The sequence below is a fragment of the Corvus cornix genome, chromosome 1 (assembly GCF_000738735.6).
Source record: "Corvus cornix cornix isolate S_Up_H32 chromosome 1, ASM73873v5, whole genome shotgun sequence".
In the NCBI taxonomy this organism is placed as follows: domain Eukaryota; kingdom Metazoa; phylum Chordata; class Aves; order Passeriformes; family Corvidae; genus Corvus; species Corvus cornix.
The window spans coordinates 105,042,013-105,063,009 of record NC_046332.1 but is presented as its reverse complement, the minus strand read 5'-3'; the positions used below and the strand labels follow the sequence as shown (position 1 = coordinate 105,063,009).

Sequence of the window (20,997 nt, the reverse complement as noted above, 5' to 3'; positions counted from 1 at the left end):
TTTTACCCTCACTTTACTGTTAAATATTTTATATCCAAAATAGTCACATGGACAAGAGGGAACAGCCTCCAAGCTGTGCCAGGGAGGTTCAGGCTGGACATCAGGAAGAATTTCTTCACTGGAAGGATTGTCAGGAATTGAAACTGGCTGGCCAGGGAAGGACTGGAGTCAGTCATCATGCCTGGAAGTGTTCAGGAAACAAGTAGACACAGCACTTAGCCTTTAGTTTAATTCCAAGCCTTTAGTTAATTTTAAAAAACTGCTTAGGAACATGCTAGATGAGAATGCTCCTAAGCAGGGAAAGGAAATTTCTCAAGAGAATCAACTCCTCAACAGGATTGCATCAGAAGGACAGAGAACAGAGATGAGAAGAGGCAAAATACAGTATCTGTATTAGTCCACTTACTGAAAATCAGTCAAGTGCAACAGTAGCCATACAATTTTTATCACGAGTCAATACACAATTTAATAAAACAATTTAGAAGCAGTATTTTAATAATATTTTTTAAAAATCATGCTTGCTAAAAGAATCTACACATTCAACACTGAAATAATTTCCCTGCCTAGAAGAAACTATGGGGAATTATTTTTTTATTTGAAATCTGGCCCTGATGCATCTCAGAAAGGAGTATCACATGAGATATTTCCAATTGAACAGGAATATACCAAAAGTGTTCATACCACATGCAGGTTTGGGACTATTTTTTAGATGTGTTTTTACAGTCTGTAACTTACAGAAAAATGATCCTCAAGCTTCAGTATAAGCTTGTGCATTGCCAGGAGGTGCTTCTCAAATGCTGAGCAGTGTGGCTCACCTTTTTAATTCATTTATGATAGGAAACTTCGATAAACAGTAACTTATACACCAAAGAGGAGCTCATTAGGTGATCCACCTTCTCAGTAATATCGCACTAAAGATCCTGCCCATTAATCTGTGAAAAGACTGTGCTTATGCAGTTTTTTTATGCTTGTTTCCAAGAACATAATGTCAAGACAGAAGTAATTTTCTATTCCATAGACCAAGTGATGATAACACAACCCATTTTCTCCTGTTCTACCTGGATAGACTTGCTAATGGTAAACCATTTCCTCAATGGAAAACCTGATCCAGCAGGTTGCAGTGAACGGAAATGTAAAATCAGAGCGGTGCAAAGGGATATTTAAACACATATTGCAACTGCTTACCAAAGGCACAGCCCTCGAGGGCTCCAGACTGGGCCTGGGTGCTGTTGAGTACATGTAGTTAAACAATCTGTCTATTTTTCTTAGAGGTACACCTCCACCTTGGTCACTTATCTAAGGAATGAAAATGGAAGAGTTTTAAACATTAGGTTCTGGGAAAAAACCCACAAAATCTCAAGCAGCATTATCTAAATTACTTTATAAATATTAAAAGGAGCAGCTAAGGACTTTGGGGCTGTCTGGTTTGGAGAAAAGAAGGCTGGGAGTGACCTTGTCATGGTCTACAGCTTCCTGAGGAGGGGAACTGGGGAGGGAGGTGCTGATCTCATCTCCCTGGATCTAGTGACGAGACATGGGAACAGTTCAAAGCTGCAACATCAGCAGGGGCTTAGAGTGGACATCAGGAAGCATTTCTGTATGGGAAAGGTGGTCAAAGAGTGGAATGGGTTTCCTGCAGAGGTCATCAATGGCCCACATCTGTCAGTGACCAAGATACATTTGGACTCTGCCCCTAACAAACATGCTTTGACTTTTGGCCAGCCCTGAAGTGGTCAGGCAGTTGGACAAGATGCTCCTCATAGGTCCTTCCCAACTGAAAATATTCCATTCTAATGAATATGAAGCAGGTGATACAATAATTAATTTGCCTTTTCAAATTATATGTCATACTAATCTAAACCTAGCAGGTTTGCAAGCTGTGTATTATTTTTAGGCATTTACCTTAATAGATAGATCTTCTTTCCCCAAAGTGACTAAGGTTTTGATCGATGGATAGGCTTCTTTCTTACCTTCATGCAATTCCACTGTAGCTCTCATTGAATTCTGAAGGTAAAAGAAAATAGTCTCTTTGATCCTAACTTTAACATACAAGCTTTTTGTGACAAGCTAGAACTTGCATTTATTTTGTTGCCTCTACTCTGTCCTACAGTTGTGTAAAAGGTAGAGAAGGCTGTATTTAACACAAATTCAAGTGCCATCCAGTCAATGAATTGCCCAGTTGAATTTTTACATTACAACTTGTTATACATAACTTTTATTTACTTGGTATAGTCAGAGAAAAGAAAGCAAGACTTTTTTTTTTTTCCCTGTGTGAAATCAAGTAAATATACCCACGGGATGAGAACATCCTTCACCTCTACCATGCACAACACCAACAGTGATGTTCACCCACAGAAAGCTAGTTTTGATTTTCTCAGCCTGGGTCACACAATTTTTAAGATACCATCTGTCAATCTGATTTTATAATGCATGTTAACAAGAGTTTCCACTGCCAGTTCTTTACAGCTACAACTTACTGCCTTCAACCTGCTTCATGACTTGTACCAAAAACATACCCACATGTAACGTACCAATTTTCACCTCTTCTGCCCTAGAACTAGTGTTACAAATGGCAAAATGGGGAAAGACTTACATGAACATAGTTGACAAATGTCAGAAATCAAACCCCAAAAACCAGTACTTTGAAAAAGTTTCTCTCTGGCCAAACACAAGTTTTCCCCTCAATTTCTGGTGTTCGGTTACACCACTCAGAGACCTCCTCTCTTCTTTCAAACAATGTAACAGCTCTCACATGTTCTGTTTTCACTGTTGCTCCAATTATTCAGAACACATAAACCCAAACAAAGCATGTCATCTACACTATTCAAAGACACAGGGCCTGTTTTCACAGTAAAGACACTGATCCTAACCAGTCCTCAAATATGCAATAAAGAAGTAAGCTCATGAAAACTGCAAGGTTATGAATATTCCATCACTGCAAAACTAAACTATCTTGAGTGTTTTAAGTTAATCAAAAAAGCCACAAAAGCACAACAGGAGAAGTGGGAAACAAGGCAGTTTTTAAGTACACAAGGTCATAAGAGAGGGGTTTAAATCTGGCTTTTAAACAAGTGAAGAGTGTTTGAAACTTAAGAATACGCTTAAGAAAGGAAAACCGAAATAACATTTGAGAGCTGTAACTGGAAGGAATCTCAATTTCAACAGTAATAGGGTCACAAAACCCTCCCAAATATTAACAAGTGCAACCTACCTTGAATAATTCAAATAACATATGAAACAAATGAGAAGGTACATAGACTACTTGAATAGGCTTGTTTGGAGCTTTAGCTAAGAAAAAAAAGAGAAAAATGTCAAATCATTTTTCTTCAAAACAGTATTTTGTAGCATTGCCCTTTATCAGAATAACATGAACATGTAGGTAAAGACAAGCATGTAAGCATGTTCTAATTTTCCCAGTGCAAAATTAGTTTCATGAAGTAAAACCATAAATTTTAGTCACTGCTATCACCTGAAAGAACACATTATAATTACGACCTTCAAATCTATCCAGTCAGCAGACTTTGTTTAGATAGGAAGCTTCACTAAGCAGTGGTTGGTTTCCTACCAACAGTGTATGTTAACCAAGGGAACTTTCCTACTTAGGTGGGAAACTTTCACATGTTCACATATTATTTAAGCATAATATTTGCTGCACAAAAAGATTCTTAAACTAAAGAAAAAGTAACTGCTTAAATATTCTAAAAACAACTACATATTTTCCCCTCATTAAAACATATAAAATGTAAGTATTCATAAAAAATTTCAAATCTACTTCAAACAATAACACAGCTTCCATATTCCAAACCATCACTGAATTGTTTGCCCACTGCTGTCCCCCTGTGAGTGTTTCAGCAGAGGGGTACGGCTTGGCACAGCTCTGAATGCCAGAATGCTCATTGACTGATTGGGCAGGAAATAATACAGCTGCATTTAATACATTCCAGGACAGTTTTGGTACTGAAGATGAAGTCATCCCTGAACATTCAAATATCTACTGGCATTAAATTATGCAGTCACAGAAAGTCAGACTGAGCAGCAGTTCAGACTGAAGGGAAGTCTCGAACTGTCTGCTTCATAAATTCCAGAAAGATATAAATATGCACTAAGAACATGACTGGAGTCAACTTCACTCCTTCTGGCACTGAGGGCTGGTAATAATCCCAGTAATTATTTTATGAGACATGGTAGTGAAAAATCCTAGGAAAAGGAGAAGACTAAAACAATGCTCTGCAAGGCAACTTGATACTTCATCCTGTTAATTTTATCAGTCCATACTCCCATTCCCTTACTTCACCAAAACCAAGGCAAACTGACTCACACTTGTTTGAGGCACAGAGACAGAAGATGAGATATCGTTGCTCTTGTGAGGTAATTTGCAAAGTTCCTTTCCTCATATTGATAATAAGACGGTTTAAAGGAAATAGTTCATTCTTTATTCACTTTTTTTTTTTAGCTCCAGCAGCTTGCTTTCTCTACTGTTGGATCTTTTTACTTACGCTGTCAGATGAATTTTGCATTGATTGATTCCTCTGCTGCAACACTCAGTACTTTTATCTCTAGAATCACCCAGTTTAAAAGGGGAAGGTTGGGTCCCTTGGTTTTGGGAGAGATGGGTGGTAATACCTCATTGCTGACAGTATCACCTTGTGTAGAGAAATATTTCTATACTACTCAGTAGTACTTTGAGCAACACATATTCCATATATCACACTCTCCATTGAGTGTTACCTATTTTTGAGACTTTTGCAATTCTGCTACTGAAGTCTGGAAACATCTTAGTCTTGTTTGGCTGCTGTCCAAAATTTGGGAGAGGATCACTCAGGAAATTTTTTTTTTAACTGAAGAAAATAAGCTCCTTTTTGTCAATAAAATAATGAACAAAAAGCAGTCAATACGCTGACAAGGCCTGTCTCATCAGTTTTGTGTCATCCAATTACCATCTCTGCAATCAACTTGAAACAGATTTTCATGTGATAAGTTTATGATAGGATTTAAAGCATAGACTACCTAATAAAAATTCCAATTTTGCCATCTTACACAGAAGGGCTCACCACTGTGTCAAGAGTGCCAGTGGAATTCATTATAAGCACACTTTGGAATAAAACAAGTTTCAGTTCAGTTAGAAGATTAGAAGGCAGGCATGTTTCCTTCTCAGTTATGAGGAGTCTTGATTTATTTTCTTCAAAGCGATAGCGAGTTCAGCAGATAGAACTCCGCATTCAGCATAAAGAAGCACACATCATGATGATAAACTATAATTCAGGTGCCCATGTAGACACATTAGAACAAAAGCAACTGCATACAGGACTGCAGAGTTCAAATTACAACTTACAATTAGTTAACAAAACTAGAAATCACATATCAGAAATGCATTTTCTTACATACATCAACCAAATAATTTCATAATTACCATTGAATTCTTCAACTTCCAGATCAGGTGCCACTGTATAGTACTGTTCACATAACATCTTAGCTGTTTCATAAGCATCTGCAAAACAACACAACAAACACTGATTTATCAAAATCTTCTAGAGACGACCAGCAGTGTCCATCCTCTCTGTGAAAGACCACAAACAGAACACTCATTTTGAGCACTAGTTTACAAGCATGAAGCTGGTATCCAATCTAGTCCCTTTTTCTCTGTACACTCGTAGCCCAGTTGTCAGGAAAGGGAAAACTCTATCTAAAGCTCTAAAAAGAAAAGCACAGTACTGGAGGGAAGCTATTTTTCATCCTTGTTCAGGGCTTGAAAACCAGAAGGATATAATCTTAGGCTGACCATAAAAATCTAGTTATTTTTCATTCCCTTATTACAATTTAATACTTGCTCTTTCCACCTCAAATAAAAAAGGATGATATTGCAGCCATAAATTCAAGTTTTCCAAACACAATACTGTTTACAATACTTAATTTTCAAGATCTTTTGGGGGAAAAGCTGGAATCGTTAAGATTCTTCATTCCTTCCTACTGAACCAAAAATTACTCCCCCTGAAAATACCTCCCCATAGCCCAAATCAGGCTTTACATATTGTTAAAATACCAGTAGAAAGTTTAAGTTAACCTTTGTCACTAGTGGTGTCCCTCAAGGTTCAATACTGGGCCCAGTATTGTTTAACATCTTCATCAATGACTTGGAGGGGCAGAGGCCTCCTCAGCGAGTTCACTGATGGCACAAAGCTGGGAGGAGTGGCCGATACCCCCAAGAGCTGTGCAGCCCTTCAGAAGGGCCTTGACAGGCTGGAGAGATGGGCAGAGGAACGCTCTGAAACTCAGCCAGGGCAAATGCAGGGTCCTGCACCTGGGCAAGAACAACCCCAGGCACCAGCACAGGCTGGGGGCCGACCTGCTGGAAAGCAGCTCTGAGGAGAGGGACCTGGGGCTCCTGGTGGACAGAGAGCTGTCCACGAGCCAGCAGTGCCCTGGGGGCCAGGAACACCAATGAATCCTGGGGTGCATTAGGAACAGCACTGCCAGCAGGTCAGGGAGGGGATCCTGCCCTGCTACTCAGCCCCAGTGAGGTGTGTTTGGAGTGCTGTGTCCAGTTCTGGGCTCCTCAGGACAAGAGAGACAGAGAGTTCCTGGAGTGGGTCCAGTGGAGAGCAACAAATATGGATTAAGGCCTGCAGCATCTCTCTTACCAGGAGAGACTGAGGGATTTGAGCCTGTTCAGCCCTGAGGAGAGACAACTGAGAGGGGACCTCATCAATGTCTAAGAGTATCTGTGGAGGAGGTGCCAAGAGGATGGAGCCTTTTGGAGGTTCTTTTCTGTGATGCTGAGCAATAGGACCAGAGGCAGAAACTGATGCACAGGAAGTTCCACCTGAACATGGGGAAGAACTTCCCTGTGCAGTGACCAAGCACTGGCACAGATTGCCCAGAGAGGGTGTGGAGTCTCCCTTACTGGAGATGTTCAAGAACCATCTGGACACAATCCTGCGCCATGTGATCTGGGATGAGCAGGGAGGTTGGACCACATGATCCATTGTGCTCCTTTCCAACCTGACCCATTCTGGGATTCTATATTTGAAAGATTTCTTCCTGGTTTCTTAGCAAATCTAGGTCAGTCTGAGTGCAGTCTAACATTTCATCTTCCTCTAAAACTCAACTCTTTGGCAGAGTGCTAAGACTGCGAAAGAGACTGTGAAGTTCAAAGCATGCTTCATGGTGTGGATGGAGATAAAGTAGCAACAAGAGTGAGGGATCTATTGGTAATCTAAAATCCTGGCTCCAGGAACAAACCTGAATTTGCCGTCAGCTCGAAAGTCTTAAGTGAGACAGAGACAGCCACTTCACACAGCACAGACACAACACCTGGTGTAGCTGCTTGAAGCAAGAAGTGGCTGTCTAAATAATTTCTTCAATGTTTGAAGGGCATACAGAGCTTGTAGCTGCCACATACAATACCACATCGACATTTTAACTGATAAACAGCCCAGAATGCTGCCTGTGAACCAGAACATTTGGGAGCTAGCACAGCATACAGAACATAAATTAACCCCTCCACCAATTCTACAAGGAAAGGCCTCAATCACCTTGACAGGACTATACAACCCCTGTCTTTAAGGACATTTCATTTCTTTGAAAGGCAACACTGTTGGCTACACCCTTGTTTGTTCAGTGCTGTGTAAGACCTATTTTAGCTACTTGCTTGAAAACTGGACTTAGCACCTTCCGACACTATGCACTCCCCTGTCCAAGGCAGCAAGTATGAATCTGATGATCAAAATTGATTCAAATATTGCTATTGGTAGGAAAAGCTAAATAAACAACATGGCTGTAACATATACAATGCTGACACCAAAGTGGAGTACGGTCAGTCGAAATAAAAAAAAAAGCTGCTGAAAAAGGCCACCTTAGGAGCCAAGAAGAGCTAGAAAAAAAGCTGTAAGAGAGCTGTAAAAAGCATTACAAAGCAAGCTATCATGCAGGTCAGACTTTGAGTAAGAAAGGTTTCCCTCTCCCTTCACCAAAGGGTGAGAGAAAGTAAAGGGGAGAAATGCGTTCTTCCCCCCTTTGCAGCTGCACTAACAGCAGCAAAGGATAGAGCCTGGAATTCTCTCCTACAGCAAGACCTGCATTTGCTAATAGATACACCCAGAGTGTGAACCTCCCACGGAGAAATTCTTGAAGCAGCCAGCATTGCCTCATGCCTGCTTGTTAACATTCTGAAAGCATGTGAACATTCACAACTCAGCAAACAGGACTTCAGTGTGACTGCGCCAGATCAGTCAGGTGCAACCATCACATCCATGTCTTCTGCAGGAGACAGAACAGGCTGTGGTATGATCAGACGACAGAGGAAGGAGGAGTTTCACCGGGATATCTGTACACACGAGGACATTTACAGAAAAGCCTAGCTAAAGCAAACTAAACCAAATGGCAACTTCACTTACTCTCAGTTTTCTGTAGTACCAGCATGAGATACAAAGGCAGTACATGAGAACCCGCTTCTAAGTATTTCAGGAAAAAACCATCTAAAGTTTAACAAAACATTTAGACACTTCATCTGATATTTAAAAGTACAAATTAAAGCTATTAAAAATCAAATTGTTTTCTTAGTTCTGTTAACAGACCAAAAGTTTCTCTCTTCTCAATAATGAAGACATTAGAAAGCCTCAATAAGCCCAGGGCTTTATTGTGAGCAACTGCAGAGCTTTCATTTATTAAAATAAGAAAAGAGAAATGGATTTAAATCACCTTCAGTCTCTTGTATCTCAATAACATATTTCTGCATATTTTAAGTTGGGGGGATTTCAGTCAACAAAAATATTAACTTCATCTTACCTTTAACCACCTCTGCCACATCACAATTAGGATCGATACTTCCAATATGTTTGGGATGAGCTGGATTAATATCTCCACCAAACAGAAGTGCTAAAATAAAAAAGAAATGGTAGTAAATTATTTATTACCCTTGAGGCAGCCCAGAAAGTTTCAATTTGATGGTATCAGAGGCTTCCTGTACACTGCATCATTTTGTAAAAAGATACTCTAGCAAATTATTACAATCCTCATTTAGGAAGACTAATTGTCTAACTGCTCATCTTCCCCCCTTTTTTCTAGTTTTTACAGTTAAGACTAGTTAAAACAGAATTTGTGATGTAGGAGGGTTAAGGTGAAAACCTACATTTCAAAGCAGATTATCAAAAATTAGATAAAATTTAAATGTAAAATGCCATTATGCCAGAACAGAAGCACTCACAACAATGAAAACATTACAGTAAAAAGGAATGCAGAACTGTAAGGCATCATTAAAAGCCTTTTACACTCACCTAAGCTGCAATTTCACAGCTGGCACAGAGGTCTCACTCACTCACTCGACTTTCTCCCTGGATCTCAGCAGTATGATCCCCACTCCCTCTTTGCACAAGGGTCTGGTACTCACCAGACCCTTCACCAAGAGTTTAAAGAAGACTCTCAAAGAAGTAGAAAGGTTTTATACTTTATTTCAGGAGTGATTTTCTGCTATTTTAGCAAGTTAGTGAGCTCTGACATGAAGCAGGTGCAGCATGAGGTGAGCAAAAGTCCAGATCTGAAAGCTTTTCCTACCCTGGGCACAGCAAGCTCATACACTGGGTACTGTGTCCTTGCAGAATGGTGCTGTAAGAAACAGTCTGCCAGGAATGTAGGAACAGAAATGCAAACTACGTAAAAACTTGGTTTTGCATTCTGCTTTCCAATTATCTTTTTCTTCAGTGCTTCAAGATTAATATTTGCCATCACAGACATACCACTAACACTGCTAACACACAGACATTAGACAAGGTTAACTTTAAGCACCTACAAGCAGTTTTAAGCTCCAATCAGTTAAAGAAGAGGATCCATAGGAAAAGGTAGTTCAGTTCAATGAATCAAGTTTAATATTTTAGAATTAGTGCAAATTATGCTAGCACTCAGCCCAAGAATTCTATTAGGACAATGTTTGTACTCTATTGCTAGAACTCTTCTATGAGAGCCTTTAAACTTGGTTTTATGTCTGTCATTTGTCTGCCCAGGTACAAGTAAGGAAAAAACTGTACATTTATCTTATTTTGTATGCTTTGCCACATTCAAGTTACCTGTTCACACACAGCAAGGCATTTGTTAGTCACGGAAAAGGTTACTGGAAAGACACACAACCTGTAGTAAAACACCTCATACTACAGTACTCCAGCGTCCGCATTTTCTGTAGCATACAACAATTTCTAAGAGCTCAGAAAAGCAGAATACTTAGCAGAGAATGAAGCTCTAGAGCTAAAAGGCACAAGACACACTAAAACAGATCAGAAGACTGTCCTTAACTTTACATAGATCACTTTCTGCATGGTTGCACATACTGGTTAATAGGAGCTGTGCAAGTAACTCCCTTCACTCTGTAATATGAATATAAAAAAGTGAGTTTATTAGTAACAACAAATGAAACAGAACCTAATGACAAAGGATGACTAATTCCAGCATTTATCCATAAATAGGAAATAGGAAGTAAGGGAAGATGAGATATAATCTAAAACTTCAGTTAGAAATACTCAATCTCTTTAGAAGGCAAGACAGTCTAGATAACTTGCTGGAAAAAACAATATGTATAGTACATAACCTATTCAAAATTTATGGCATCTTTGCGTTTCACTGCAAAATAAATATGAGCTCTACAAACTATGTTGAAAGCTCTGTGAGCAGAAAGATACAGCTACTCTACTACTATCTAAAAATACTTCATATATCACTTCACAAGCCATCTCAGCCAACAAGACTAAAAAGCGACAGCCACACTAACAAAGACTAACAATTCTAAAAGAAAGCACACTGGTGTTTTGGATTCATTTCTGATCACTGCAAAGTACCAAAGTAACCAGTTGCCAGTATATCTTTTACCATAAGTAGCACAGAATATTCATGAGTAAGGAAAAAAAACCAAAACAAAACAAAGCTTCAGGTTTACAAGCAGTAACGAATGAGTTTTCAAAGAAGAGAAAAGCAATTACTTACTGTGTTGGTTAATAAGCATACGGAAAGAGATGCGGTTGGTGTAGAATCTATCTAGAAAATACTGGATGTTACTGCTAACAAATGGGTCAAACCCATATTTTTCCTTGTATTCAATCACCCCTTGCGCCATGGTTGGAACCACGTCATTGTGTCTGTTCCTCACTTTAATTAAAACATCTAAAAAGCTACAGGAAACAAAATTAGAAACAGATTGTTAGAAGTAAAATTAAACTCAACAACAGCATAACCATATTATCTGTTTACTACCCCTCCCAGTCAATAACAAAGTATCAGAGGGAAAACACAAAAATATAGTACTTCAACAAGCCTATTTAAAGAGAAGTATTTGAGCAACTTCTCACTCACAAGACCTGTGAAGCATTTAGAGCCCCAAATTAAGTTATTCCTCCCCAAAACTTCCTTGAAATTAAATCAATTTCTCTTCACCATTGATGGATAGCAAAAGATTCTCTTTCACCGTAATCACATGCAGTATGGTAACTCTCATCCCCTGCAACTTCTAACAGTAGCTGGGAGATTGGCAAGGAAACTCAGGAAAAACAACCTGACCGCCCTTTATAATGTCTTTAGAAAAATTCATGTTTTCTTCCCAACACCTAAACCCACGCAGTTAACTTCGAATGCATTTCCTTCACCTGGCTAAGTTAGAATCTCAGGACAAGTAACTGTGTGACTCCTGTTCAGTTTCCTCTCACACCACTGGATGGCAGAGCAAATACAACGGAGCTCTCCTCCGGAGCTCGGCAAATTTTGGGATAACACTAACACTCCCATTGCTTTTAGCAAGCATTTCCTTTGAAACAGCTTGGAGAATTTCTGTTTCTCCTGCCAAGGCAGCTCAACACCTATGATCTTCAATGTGCTCATCCTTTTTTCCCCCCACATGGTAACTCATACATACTGGAAATATCAATTATTGTAGCTTTCTAAAGCTGAAACATGGAAAATCAGTACTACTCAACTCTGCTACATTCTCCAATATTAAATTAATGTTAACACCACAATGTTTATGTAATGTTGTTTTATAAAGTACAAATGGTGAAATGCAGCTTTCCAAAGAAAGCACAGCTGGAAGAGCTGTTCAGCTATGCCTGTATCTGCAACTCTACAGATCCTTTCTCAAAAAACATCAGCAGCAGAACATACTTGGTGGATCTATAATGAATACTGATTATAAATGCATTCATTATTTCTATCAAAAGTAGAATATACACCAGCTAAGGAAAGAATCACAGAAATTATTGAAAGGTCATCTACTCCAATGCCCCTGCAAATGAGCAGGGGAAAGAACAAAGACCACGTAAAGTAAAAAAGACCAGCCATTTAAATCTGATGCTTTCTTCCTTTTCAGCACCACTTAGTCAAGACAATTTTTTTATACCATTCTTAACAAGTGATATACTTCTAAAATAATTTCTCCTACTCTACACTGCCAGCTGCAAAGGAATGTAGGGTTCCTTTTTACTACTTTTTTCATGATCTTAGGTCTAGCTATCAGTTTTTGCCTGTGTGTTAAACAGCTCAGCAGTCTTTCAACACTCCTCTGTTGCATAGGAAAGGGGAAGTTTTAACTGCCTAATTCCCCATTCTAAATACTATCACAGTACAGAATGACTGCTCTCTTACTCACCAGTCTTGCTGACTGGGCAGCTTAGAACATTTAATGCTTAAAAGGTTTATCGACTTTTTATGTTTATTCAGTCTTGACTCTGTGTGATCTGTTGCCACTGAGAGGTGATGTTAGAGACTGGTGCCTGGCTGTACTTGTACTGCTTCTCTGTTTCTGAGCAACAAGACCCTAGTGAAGAGCAGAGCTGGAAGCAGCACTTACAGTCATGTCTGAAACAGAACTGACAACACTGTCTCCTGATAGCTGCTCTGCTATTTGTTTTTAAATACCTCCACTATCCACAATATATACCTGATGCCAAGAGGGCAAATTGTTCACCAATATCCCACTCCCGAAGTGCTTAAATGCACAGAGCATGCCAAAGGGCAAAGGGCTTAGGTTTATCTGCTGCAGACCAGCAAAATCATAGCTGAAGCTTAATCAGCATATAACTAAATATATAATAAAGTAATTCCTCATTATTGCACTGATATGGCAAACTTCCTGCTCCATCTTGCAAGATAACTGAATTCACTCACGTGTTTCCATCAAGCAGATGCTTTTAAAGGAGTAAACACAAGAAGCAAACAGAAGAAGCATATAGACACATTTGGAGTAGCAGGGCAGAAATCAGAACATATCTCCTTAATCTTAACACTCATTCCTTACAGTCCCTCTACCCACTACACCCCTGAAAGACACAAAGCTTTTATTGTACTCAAACTGTGGGAGACCATATTAAGGAATTTTTAAACTGCTTATGGAATTTACTGGGAATACTCCAGAACAGCTCTGAAAATTTTATTTGCCAATTACTTTTTTCCCCTACAATTCTGTTTTTTTCAAAACGATGAAGAATAAATGATGTAGTTGGTTTTACAAATGAGAAATTATTAATATGAAGTTACTTTAGTTAAGTGAGCTTCAGTGCTTTCTGTTAATATACAAGAACATTTCAGGCATTACCACAGGTGTTAAATAAATGAAGGCTAAAAAATTCTGCAAAGACAAAAATAACTTGTGTTGTGACATTCATTAATTAACTTCCTAATAACCTGTATATATTATTCTGTTTTGATCTATCATTACAGTGCAAGAAAACAAGCATAAGAAAGTCAGTATGAAGACAGAGGGAATTTTTTTTTTATGTCTCTTATGGATAGTATTATCTGAAAGATGAAAACCAAGAAAGTAATGAATAGAGTAAAAACCCTTTTAAATGCAACAGATGCAATGGTTTGGGTTTTTTTTTAAATGGCTGGGTTTTTTTGAAGCAGTGTTAGCTGGCAGCTGAGTATCACCAGAAACAGAGGTAAAAGTTCACACTGAAAGATTTCTCTACTAGAAAGTGTATCTACTTCCAAAGTTCAAAACTAACTAAAGTAGCATTTCATCTTACGTAAAAGTAACAAATGGCACCTTCGTACTCAAAAATAGAGCAATATTTACTTAGGTTAAACTGCTTACATAACCACTATTTTAACTGCAGTGCTGCAGAAAGGAAGGCTCCTTGTTTACTAAGCTCCTTGTGTGTGTTATCTCAGGCATGTTGGCAGCTGATGGCCTCAGTGCCTCCCAGCTCCAGGACACTCCCCCGCACACCCTCCCTTGAGAGGGCCACAAAGAGAAAAATCATCAAAGAAACTCGGGGGTGTAGAGGCTGCACTAAGTGTCCTTTGAGAGCACATGTGAACAGCATGTTTTACAAACCTTTCAATTTTTGAAACACAGCTCCCACCTCCATGTGTTTACTGGATGCATATTGACATCTTGGGAAATTTCCAACACTTCTGCCCGCTCACACCCTTCACCAAGCGTGGACACCTTATCTTAGGGCTCCTGTTATCACACTGTTTGGCAGAACTGCAGAAAAACTTCCACCTGACCTCTCTACAGCTCAAAAAAAGTATTTGTGTTATCGAAAATGTAAAACTCACCTACCATTTGGCAAGTGCCCACACTACTGACAGTGACACAGTAATGTGGCAATGTTGCAGTAAGGCTTCATGAGGTCTGCCAACCAACAGAAGGCAACAAACTGAAACGCTTCTGAAACGCTTCATCAGAAAAATGCCGAGGCAAAAAAATCTCTTCAAAGGACTTTGTCCAACATTCACAAAAAGGTAAGGCTCATGAACATCCATCTGCCCTCAAATTCATTACATTAGGAGCAGAGAGAAGTTGGGCCACTCTGAAAAACATCAGCTTTAGTTTTAGTCTCTGCACCTACTTCTATAACCACTCACCCTTTCCATTGCAGGGGCACTGCTGGCTGTCTTTGTTGGCCACACACTGTAACACTTCAGGGACCACAGAGCTAAAAGTGGGTTATTCTTCTATCACCTTGGAGTCAGGCTCACAGCCCTCCACATTCTTCCACTACATCAATTTCCCAATTCACTTCACTGTGTGGCTTTACACACAGTTGTGCCAGTACATGGATGACATCTGCAATACTATAACACTAATACAGAAAATGGTTTCCTCAGAAAGAGAGCCCAGACTCTGAGAATACCAGAGCAGACTCCCAGAGAAGCAGAGATGGTAACACAAATAGAGGACAATTTTCTGTTCAATTGATAAAAGCATTGCACCATTTTAGAAAGCAGTAATTGAAGAACTACTGGCAACATTGATAGAGCACATCTGTGGATACTCAACCTCCGTGAACGACCAGTTTAGCTCCCCTTCTGTCCTGCGCTACTATAACCCTGATTAGCCAGAACAGAAAGTGAAGTCCACCTCAGCTGACGGGAAGTCCACCAGGGCACTCTTTAATTTCCAAAAATCAACTGCTCTGTTATGCTTCATGTTTTGAGTGTCTGAGGTCAACACGACATTCAGTTCCAAAAAGAAGCTGCTGGGATGGGTACTGGACAGAGACACTTCCACCCGGGCAAGACTCACATCTTGTAACACTAATTAAGCTAAAGAGAGAAGAGATGGGGGCCATCATGAAATGCCTGAATCACCTGATGCCCCACAGGACTGACAAGGATGGGCATTCGATGACCAAAGAATGCAAGGTTGGGTCTTCTGTACTACAAGCCATACAATCTGTAACATTAATATGTAAAATGTGCTGTTCTACAGCATGCGCCACACAGGAACAGGACAGTGGAGAGAAGCCAAGAGATGAAGCCTGCCCCAATCCCTTATTAAAGGCTGCTCTTGGCAAGGTACTCAGAGATACCCCACAGATACTGCCCACACAAAAAAGGCCTTTGGTCCATACCTTATAAACCTCCAGGTTTTCCTTTAAGCAAATCAATCTGGTTGAAAAAAAGAACTATTCCTATTTATGCATCCTTAAAGACACTTACACAATGTCCCAGACAATGGCTCAAATTCGGTATGTAATGATATGTGCAATCAGAAAAGAACAGAAAACTTTTATACAAACTTAAATGAACTCCGAGATGTGGGGATTTTCCCCACTGAGAAGCTCATTAGCTACCAGCATTCCTGATACTTTCTGACCATACTGACACACTTCTGACCACAAGACATAAAAGTAGGATAGGACTAGGTAGCAGCAACATGGAATACTGACACAGGAGTTGAGAAATTTGTTAGATTTATCTGTGGGTTATTATAAGATAAATATGGACATAGTTATGAGTATTTTTGAAAGATGCAGTTTGTAACTAATATTAAAAAAATCCTAATTACAGTTCAATATGCAGTTAAATGGCTTAGCCTTCAGTAGGTTAGGAACAGATGACATCCCAGAGCAAGAAAGTAAATCTGACTTTCTAATCTTAGGTAGCCTATCCAATACTGCCAAAAGAAACAAATCTGCTCTTTAATTGGATAATACATTTTTAATATCTTTTCACAGGCCAAATGCAGTACAGAAGACAACTCTTACTGTCAAAGACCCTAGCTGGACTTCACTTCAATAGGTAGCAATAAATTCCAAGCATTCTTATTATATGTGCTTAATTACATAGAATACAATAATTGCAAGACTGCAAAGCTTTTAACAAACAGTTATACTGAATGATATTGATATTTGCTTCATTATGAAATATTTGTTCTACCATACTCATATAGAGCATCGCAAACAATATTTGCAGTTGCCATGAAACAATATCAAGAATGCCATATCCATACAGCAGATTTAGATAATTCATGTGTTAATTATGAGACTCTCAAAATAGATCTCCAAGAGAACTACTCATTAGCCTTCATAAATACATGTATTTATTATATTGTGATCTACCTTGAACCTCTGAAGTTCCTAAAAAGGTGAAATTCAGTTGCCTAAATACAGAACACCAAAGATGGTTTCAGAAACTACTTAACCACCTTGCCTCAACCCCCACCCAGGACATTACAGGCTTAAGAGGACCTGTGTTACACTTGCCAGGCTCACACAGGTGTTTAGGACATCTCATGCCATCTCAAAGGGCAACAGACACTTAAGTTTTGGCAACCGCATCCCACAAAGGAAAGCCTGATGATAAACTAGTCACAAGCAGAAATTCCTGTGTCATCAGCAAACAGTAAATACAGAATCACAAAATGTAACAGCTAGAGTGGTTGAAAAATTGATTTATCCTCTACAGAACAGGCACACCTAGAATGCCACTAAAAACTATCAAATCTATTTATAAAAGCTTTTTAAATAGGATGCTCTACAGCCTTCAGTCTGTTCTCATTAATATTACAATCTTTACTTTTGCCCTGCATGCATTCTCAACTTTAATAAAAACCAGTTCTTCAGTTAGAGCAACCAATTATCCTTTATTACAGTGGCCTTATTTTTTTGGCACACACAGACTTCCAGCGTCTCCAGTGTCTTTTTTTTTGCCAGTCTCAACAAATGCCTTCAGCATTATTCAGAGGTGGAACTATCCAAGTCTCTAAATCTTGTTCCTTTCACATCAATACTGTCCGCAAGTGTTTTAATTTCTTAAAAGGTAGTACCTAGAACTGCAGGCAGCATTCCAGCTTAGGACTCACACTGAGTAAATGGTTACTTTCCCCTTGTTCAATAGCACTACAATTCAGTCAGTCAGTGATCCCTATGGCTCCTACAGCTCTGCCATGACAAGAAGCAACAAGTTAACTTGGTACTCCTGCACTTGAGCTTCTCCTACACATATTGGTTGGTACACAAAAGCTAGTGTCAAGACCTCAGATAACATGCCCACAATCAAGAGTGAAACACCTGAAATGCGCCACCTCCTAAAACCCTTATTTAACCTAATGTAACATCACCGTTAATGCATCTGAAGTTTGCTGAAGGCAAAGCACCATTTTTGCACAGCACAGGCCACATGGTCCACAAAGAGAGCAAGATATTTTATGAAACGCTCTATAAAGCGCTGCTTGATCATACAGGATTTCAGATTTTAAAAAGAAATCCGAAAGACAAACTACCCTAAGAAAGCTAATTAATGGAACAAAAAACCTGCAAGAAGTAATACCCTGAAAGAAAGCTGACTGCTGTAGGTACAGGGTAGCAACAGACTTCAGTGCTGGGCAGGTGTGTGTGTGTTTTGGTTGCTTTGTTTTCAAGTCTCTGATGCATATGTTGCACCTGCTGTTCTCACATGTGGGGTTCTTTTCTGTTTTATGTGTACACATTTCAGGGAAACATTCTAATGGTAATTTCAGTATGATTTTGTTGATAAAGAAAATTGCCTAAATTTTCCTTTCTTCTCAAGTAATGTTATTCAGTGAGCTAGGTGAACACCACTAATTGAAATCCATGAAAAAATCTTTTAGATAAAAACAATGACTGACACATTAGAATGCTTTCAAACTGGGGAAAAAAAAAAAAAATCAAACTATTAATGTGTTAACATACTTAATACACAACAGAGCACTAAGCTCAATGTATACTAAAGTGACATTTTAGTCTTAAGTATCTGATATGCAAGTATAGTCTCACATCCATGTTCTTTTCTCAATACAGCCTTGGAGGAAGCATTTCATGCCATTTCTTAAACTACCATCTGCATAAATACAAAATATATTGTTCAAAAGCACTTAGATACCTACATTCTACTCCAAATTACAATTTTAGCTTTTGCCATACCTATTCTACCTTACAAATAAGGTAACTGTTATCCTATAGTACAAAACCGCTTGGTATTTGAGACAGATTATTTTAAAATGAACTGTTATATCAATTACTCACTCATCCAGAACATGAGGATCCTCAGGACTTTTATTTTCGTACTCTAAAAGCTCAAGGAAACTCTGCATGTACCTGAAATAACCAAAATTAGAAAGAGAGAATTAAAATACTTAAACCTAAAATACTTTTCAGTTTCTTTAATTTTAACACTACAAGGTCACATAGGATAATAGATGCATAGTACACAGTTCTCTGCAAAGGCTAGAAGTAAGTGGGATGCTGCAACAAAGGGAAAGAAAGCAACCACAATATATTATATTGAGTTAAGAAGTATTACTTATGACCTTACAGTCTGCAATTCAGGAAAATTGCTATATAAATCAAACTGAAGTTAACAGGAGCAAAACCTCTCCACAGGTAGGTCTGTAATTTAGGTAGTTTGTCCCTGGATCTTGATTTTTCCGCTCATCGACTCTGTACAGATGTTAGCTTGTTCCCATGTTCCTCAGAGAGCAATCCAACTTTTCCTTCAAAATGAAGCTCAGGGGAACACTCCCCAAAAGGCACACTAACCGGACTGCACCAAGCTGGTCCTCCCGGAGTACTCCAGAAGAGCACACCCATTCACACACTTCCACAGCTCCTTTGTACCTCGGGCCATGCGACACAACCCTCAGTTTCGTAAAAACCTCTCTTACACAACACAGCTCTCTCCTGCTCAGACATTTGGGTCACATGAGATTAACTGAGGCTTAGAGTCCCAGAGGTACCACAGAGGACCCAAATCTGAACCCCTCAACATGAACATGGCCAGCCTACTCTGTAGGACACTGGCCTAACACCAGTATAAATTCTGCCACCTCACAGCACTGGGCCCCAGGACCAGGTATCACCCCTGGAGTACGTGCATTAGCAGTACAGATGGAGCTTTAAAGACTACAGAACCAGGACCTGTTTCCTGAAGTAAATCACAAAAGGTATCAATCACACGCAGTATCAATAACACACTTAAAAGGGAGGGTTTCGACATTACCCTCCCTTCAGGTAAAGCACTGCCATTTACGATATAATATCAACACTAATCAGATGTTTGTGTCACCAGCTCCAACTCCCTGCAATGGTGAAACAGATTGATTAAAAAAAACAAACCTTTCTTGCACAGGAAAACAACTCACTGAAAGGTCTAAACAGCTAAAGCTAGCACACAAGAAAAGACAACCACAGAGCCTACACAAGGAAAAACCAAAACAAATTACCAAGCCTTTCCTTTTGAGTAGCAGCAACCCAGTAGATTAGGTCAGCTCAACAAAATCACCTATGCATAAGCTCTTTGGGCAGCAGTTCCATGTTAAGACCAGCTTAATGAGGCTATGAAACTCCACCCTGCATCTTCAAGCTACCGTGAAGCTTAATTCAGCACCGTTGTGTATGTGACTCCCTTCAGAACCACATACCGCTTACTCCACCCCCATTTCAAGCTGCAGCCACAGGTCACTGTGACACTCCTCAGGGAGACTGACATTTTCAACATGGTCAGCACAGGAACACCAGCTCCTGTCCCTCCGTGCCTTTGTGCCCTCCTGCAAACATCAGGAACCATTACAGGAATCTCCCCAAATATTTGTCACTTACAAGTAGGGCATATAGCTGATACCTTTAATATTGCTTATTTTAAAAGATACTATTTTATGCTGCTAAGAGATGGCACCAGTTAACAACCATCACTCTGAACTCGGCTGATTCACATGCAACAATTAACAAATCATGACCATACTCACTCTGAAGAGTGTTCTTCAACCCCCACCTGTCATGATATAATATTATGAAAGTCCTGTTTCTGAATGACACCACCACACTTGAGAAGCAACACAACCAGCTGTTTTTAATGCAGACCTCCTACCATAAATGTCAAGCATCAGCAATCCTGTGCAGACACGAGGATAAAACAGCAGTGAATGCTGCTGGTACTGAAGGTAGATGATACCTGATTTTTGTACTGTGTGGATTTGACTGGTTGCCTGCCATTACTGGAGAAATTATGGAAAATGGCAATGCTTTTCCTTTAGCGTTATCAACAATTTTTAGATGCGTCTTTCTGATTCTAAAGAAATTTAGAAATCAAGTTCATTAGTAAAAGCACTGTATCTAGCAAGTTAGAGGGACCAGCTTAAAGAAAAGGTAAACTTCAAATCTAAGTTACCCAAATTTCTTCCAAGCCCGTGACAAGCTAGAAAAAAGTCACCTTATGTCAAACAACCCTAACCCACTGCTCAGTGTCTACCACTGTACATTAGCCAGTCTGGATGTTGTA

General features: G+C 39.4%; 1 protein-coding gene across 1 annotated transcript in view; it reads right to left on the bottom strand.

The window, feature by feature from the left end:
- Positions 1 to 20,997, bottom strand: part of PDK3 (pyruvate dehydrogenase kinase 3) — a 55,197-nt gene that overhangs the window by 10,632 nt on the left and 23,568 nt on the right. Inside the window, 7 exon segments of the mRNA XM_039551759.1 lie at positions 1,186 to 1,296; positions 1,903 to 2,004; positions 3,212 to 3,288; positions 5,411 to 5,488; positions 8,785 to 8,874; positions 10,966 to 11,150; positions 18,747 to 18,818. Of these exon segments, the coding sequence (XP_039407693.1) occupies positions 1,186 to 1,296; positions 1,903 to 2,004; positions 3,212 to 3,288; positions 5,411 to 5,488; positions 8,785 to 8,874; positions 10,966 to 11,150; positions 18,747 to 18,818 (715 nt within the window).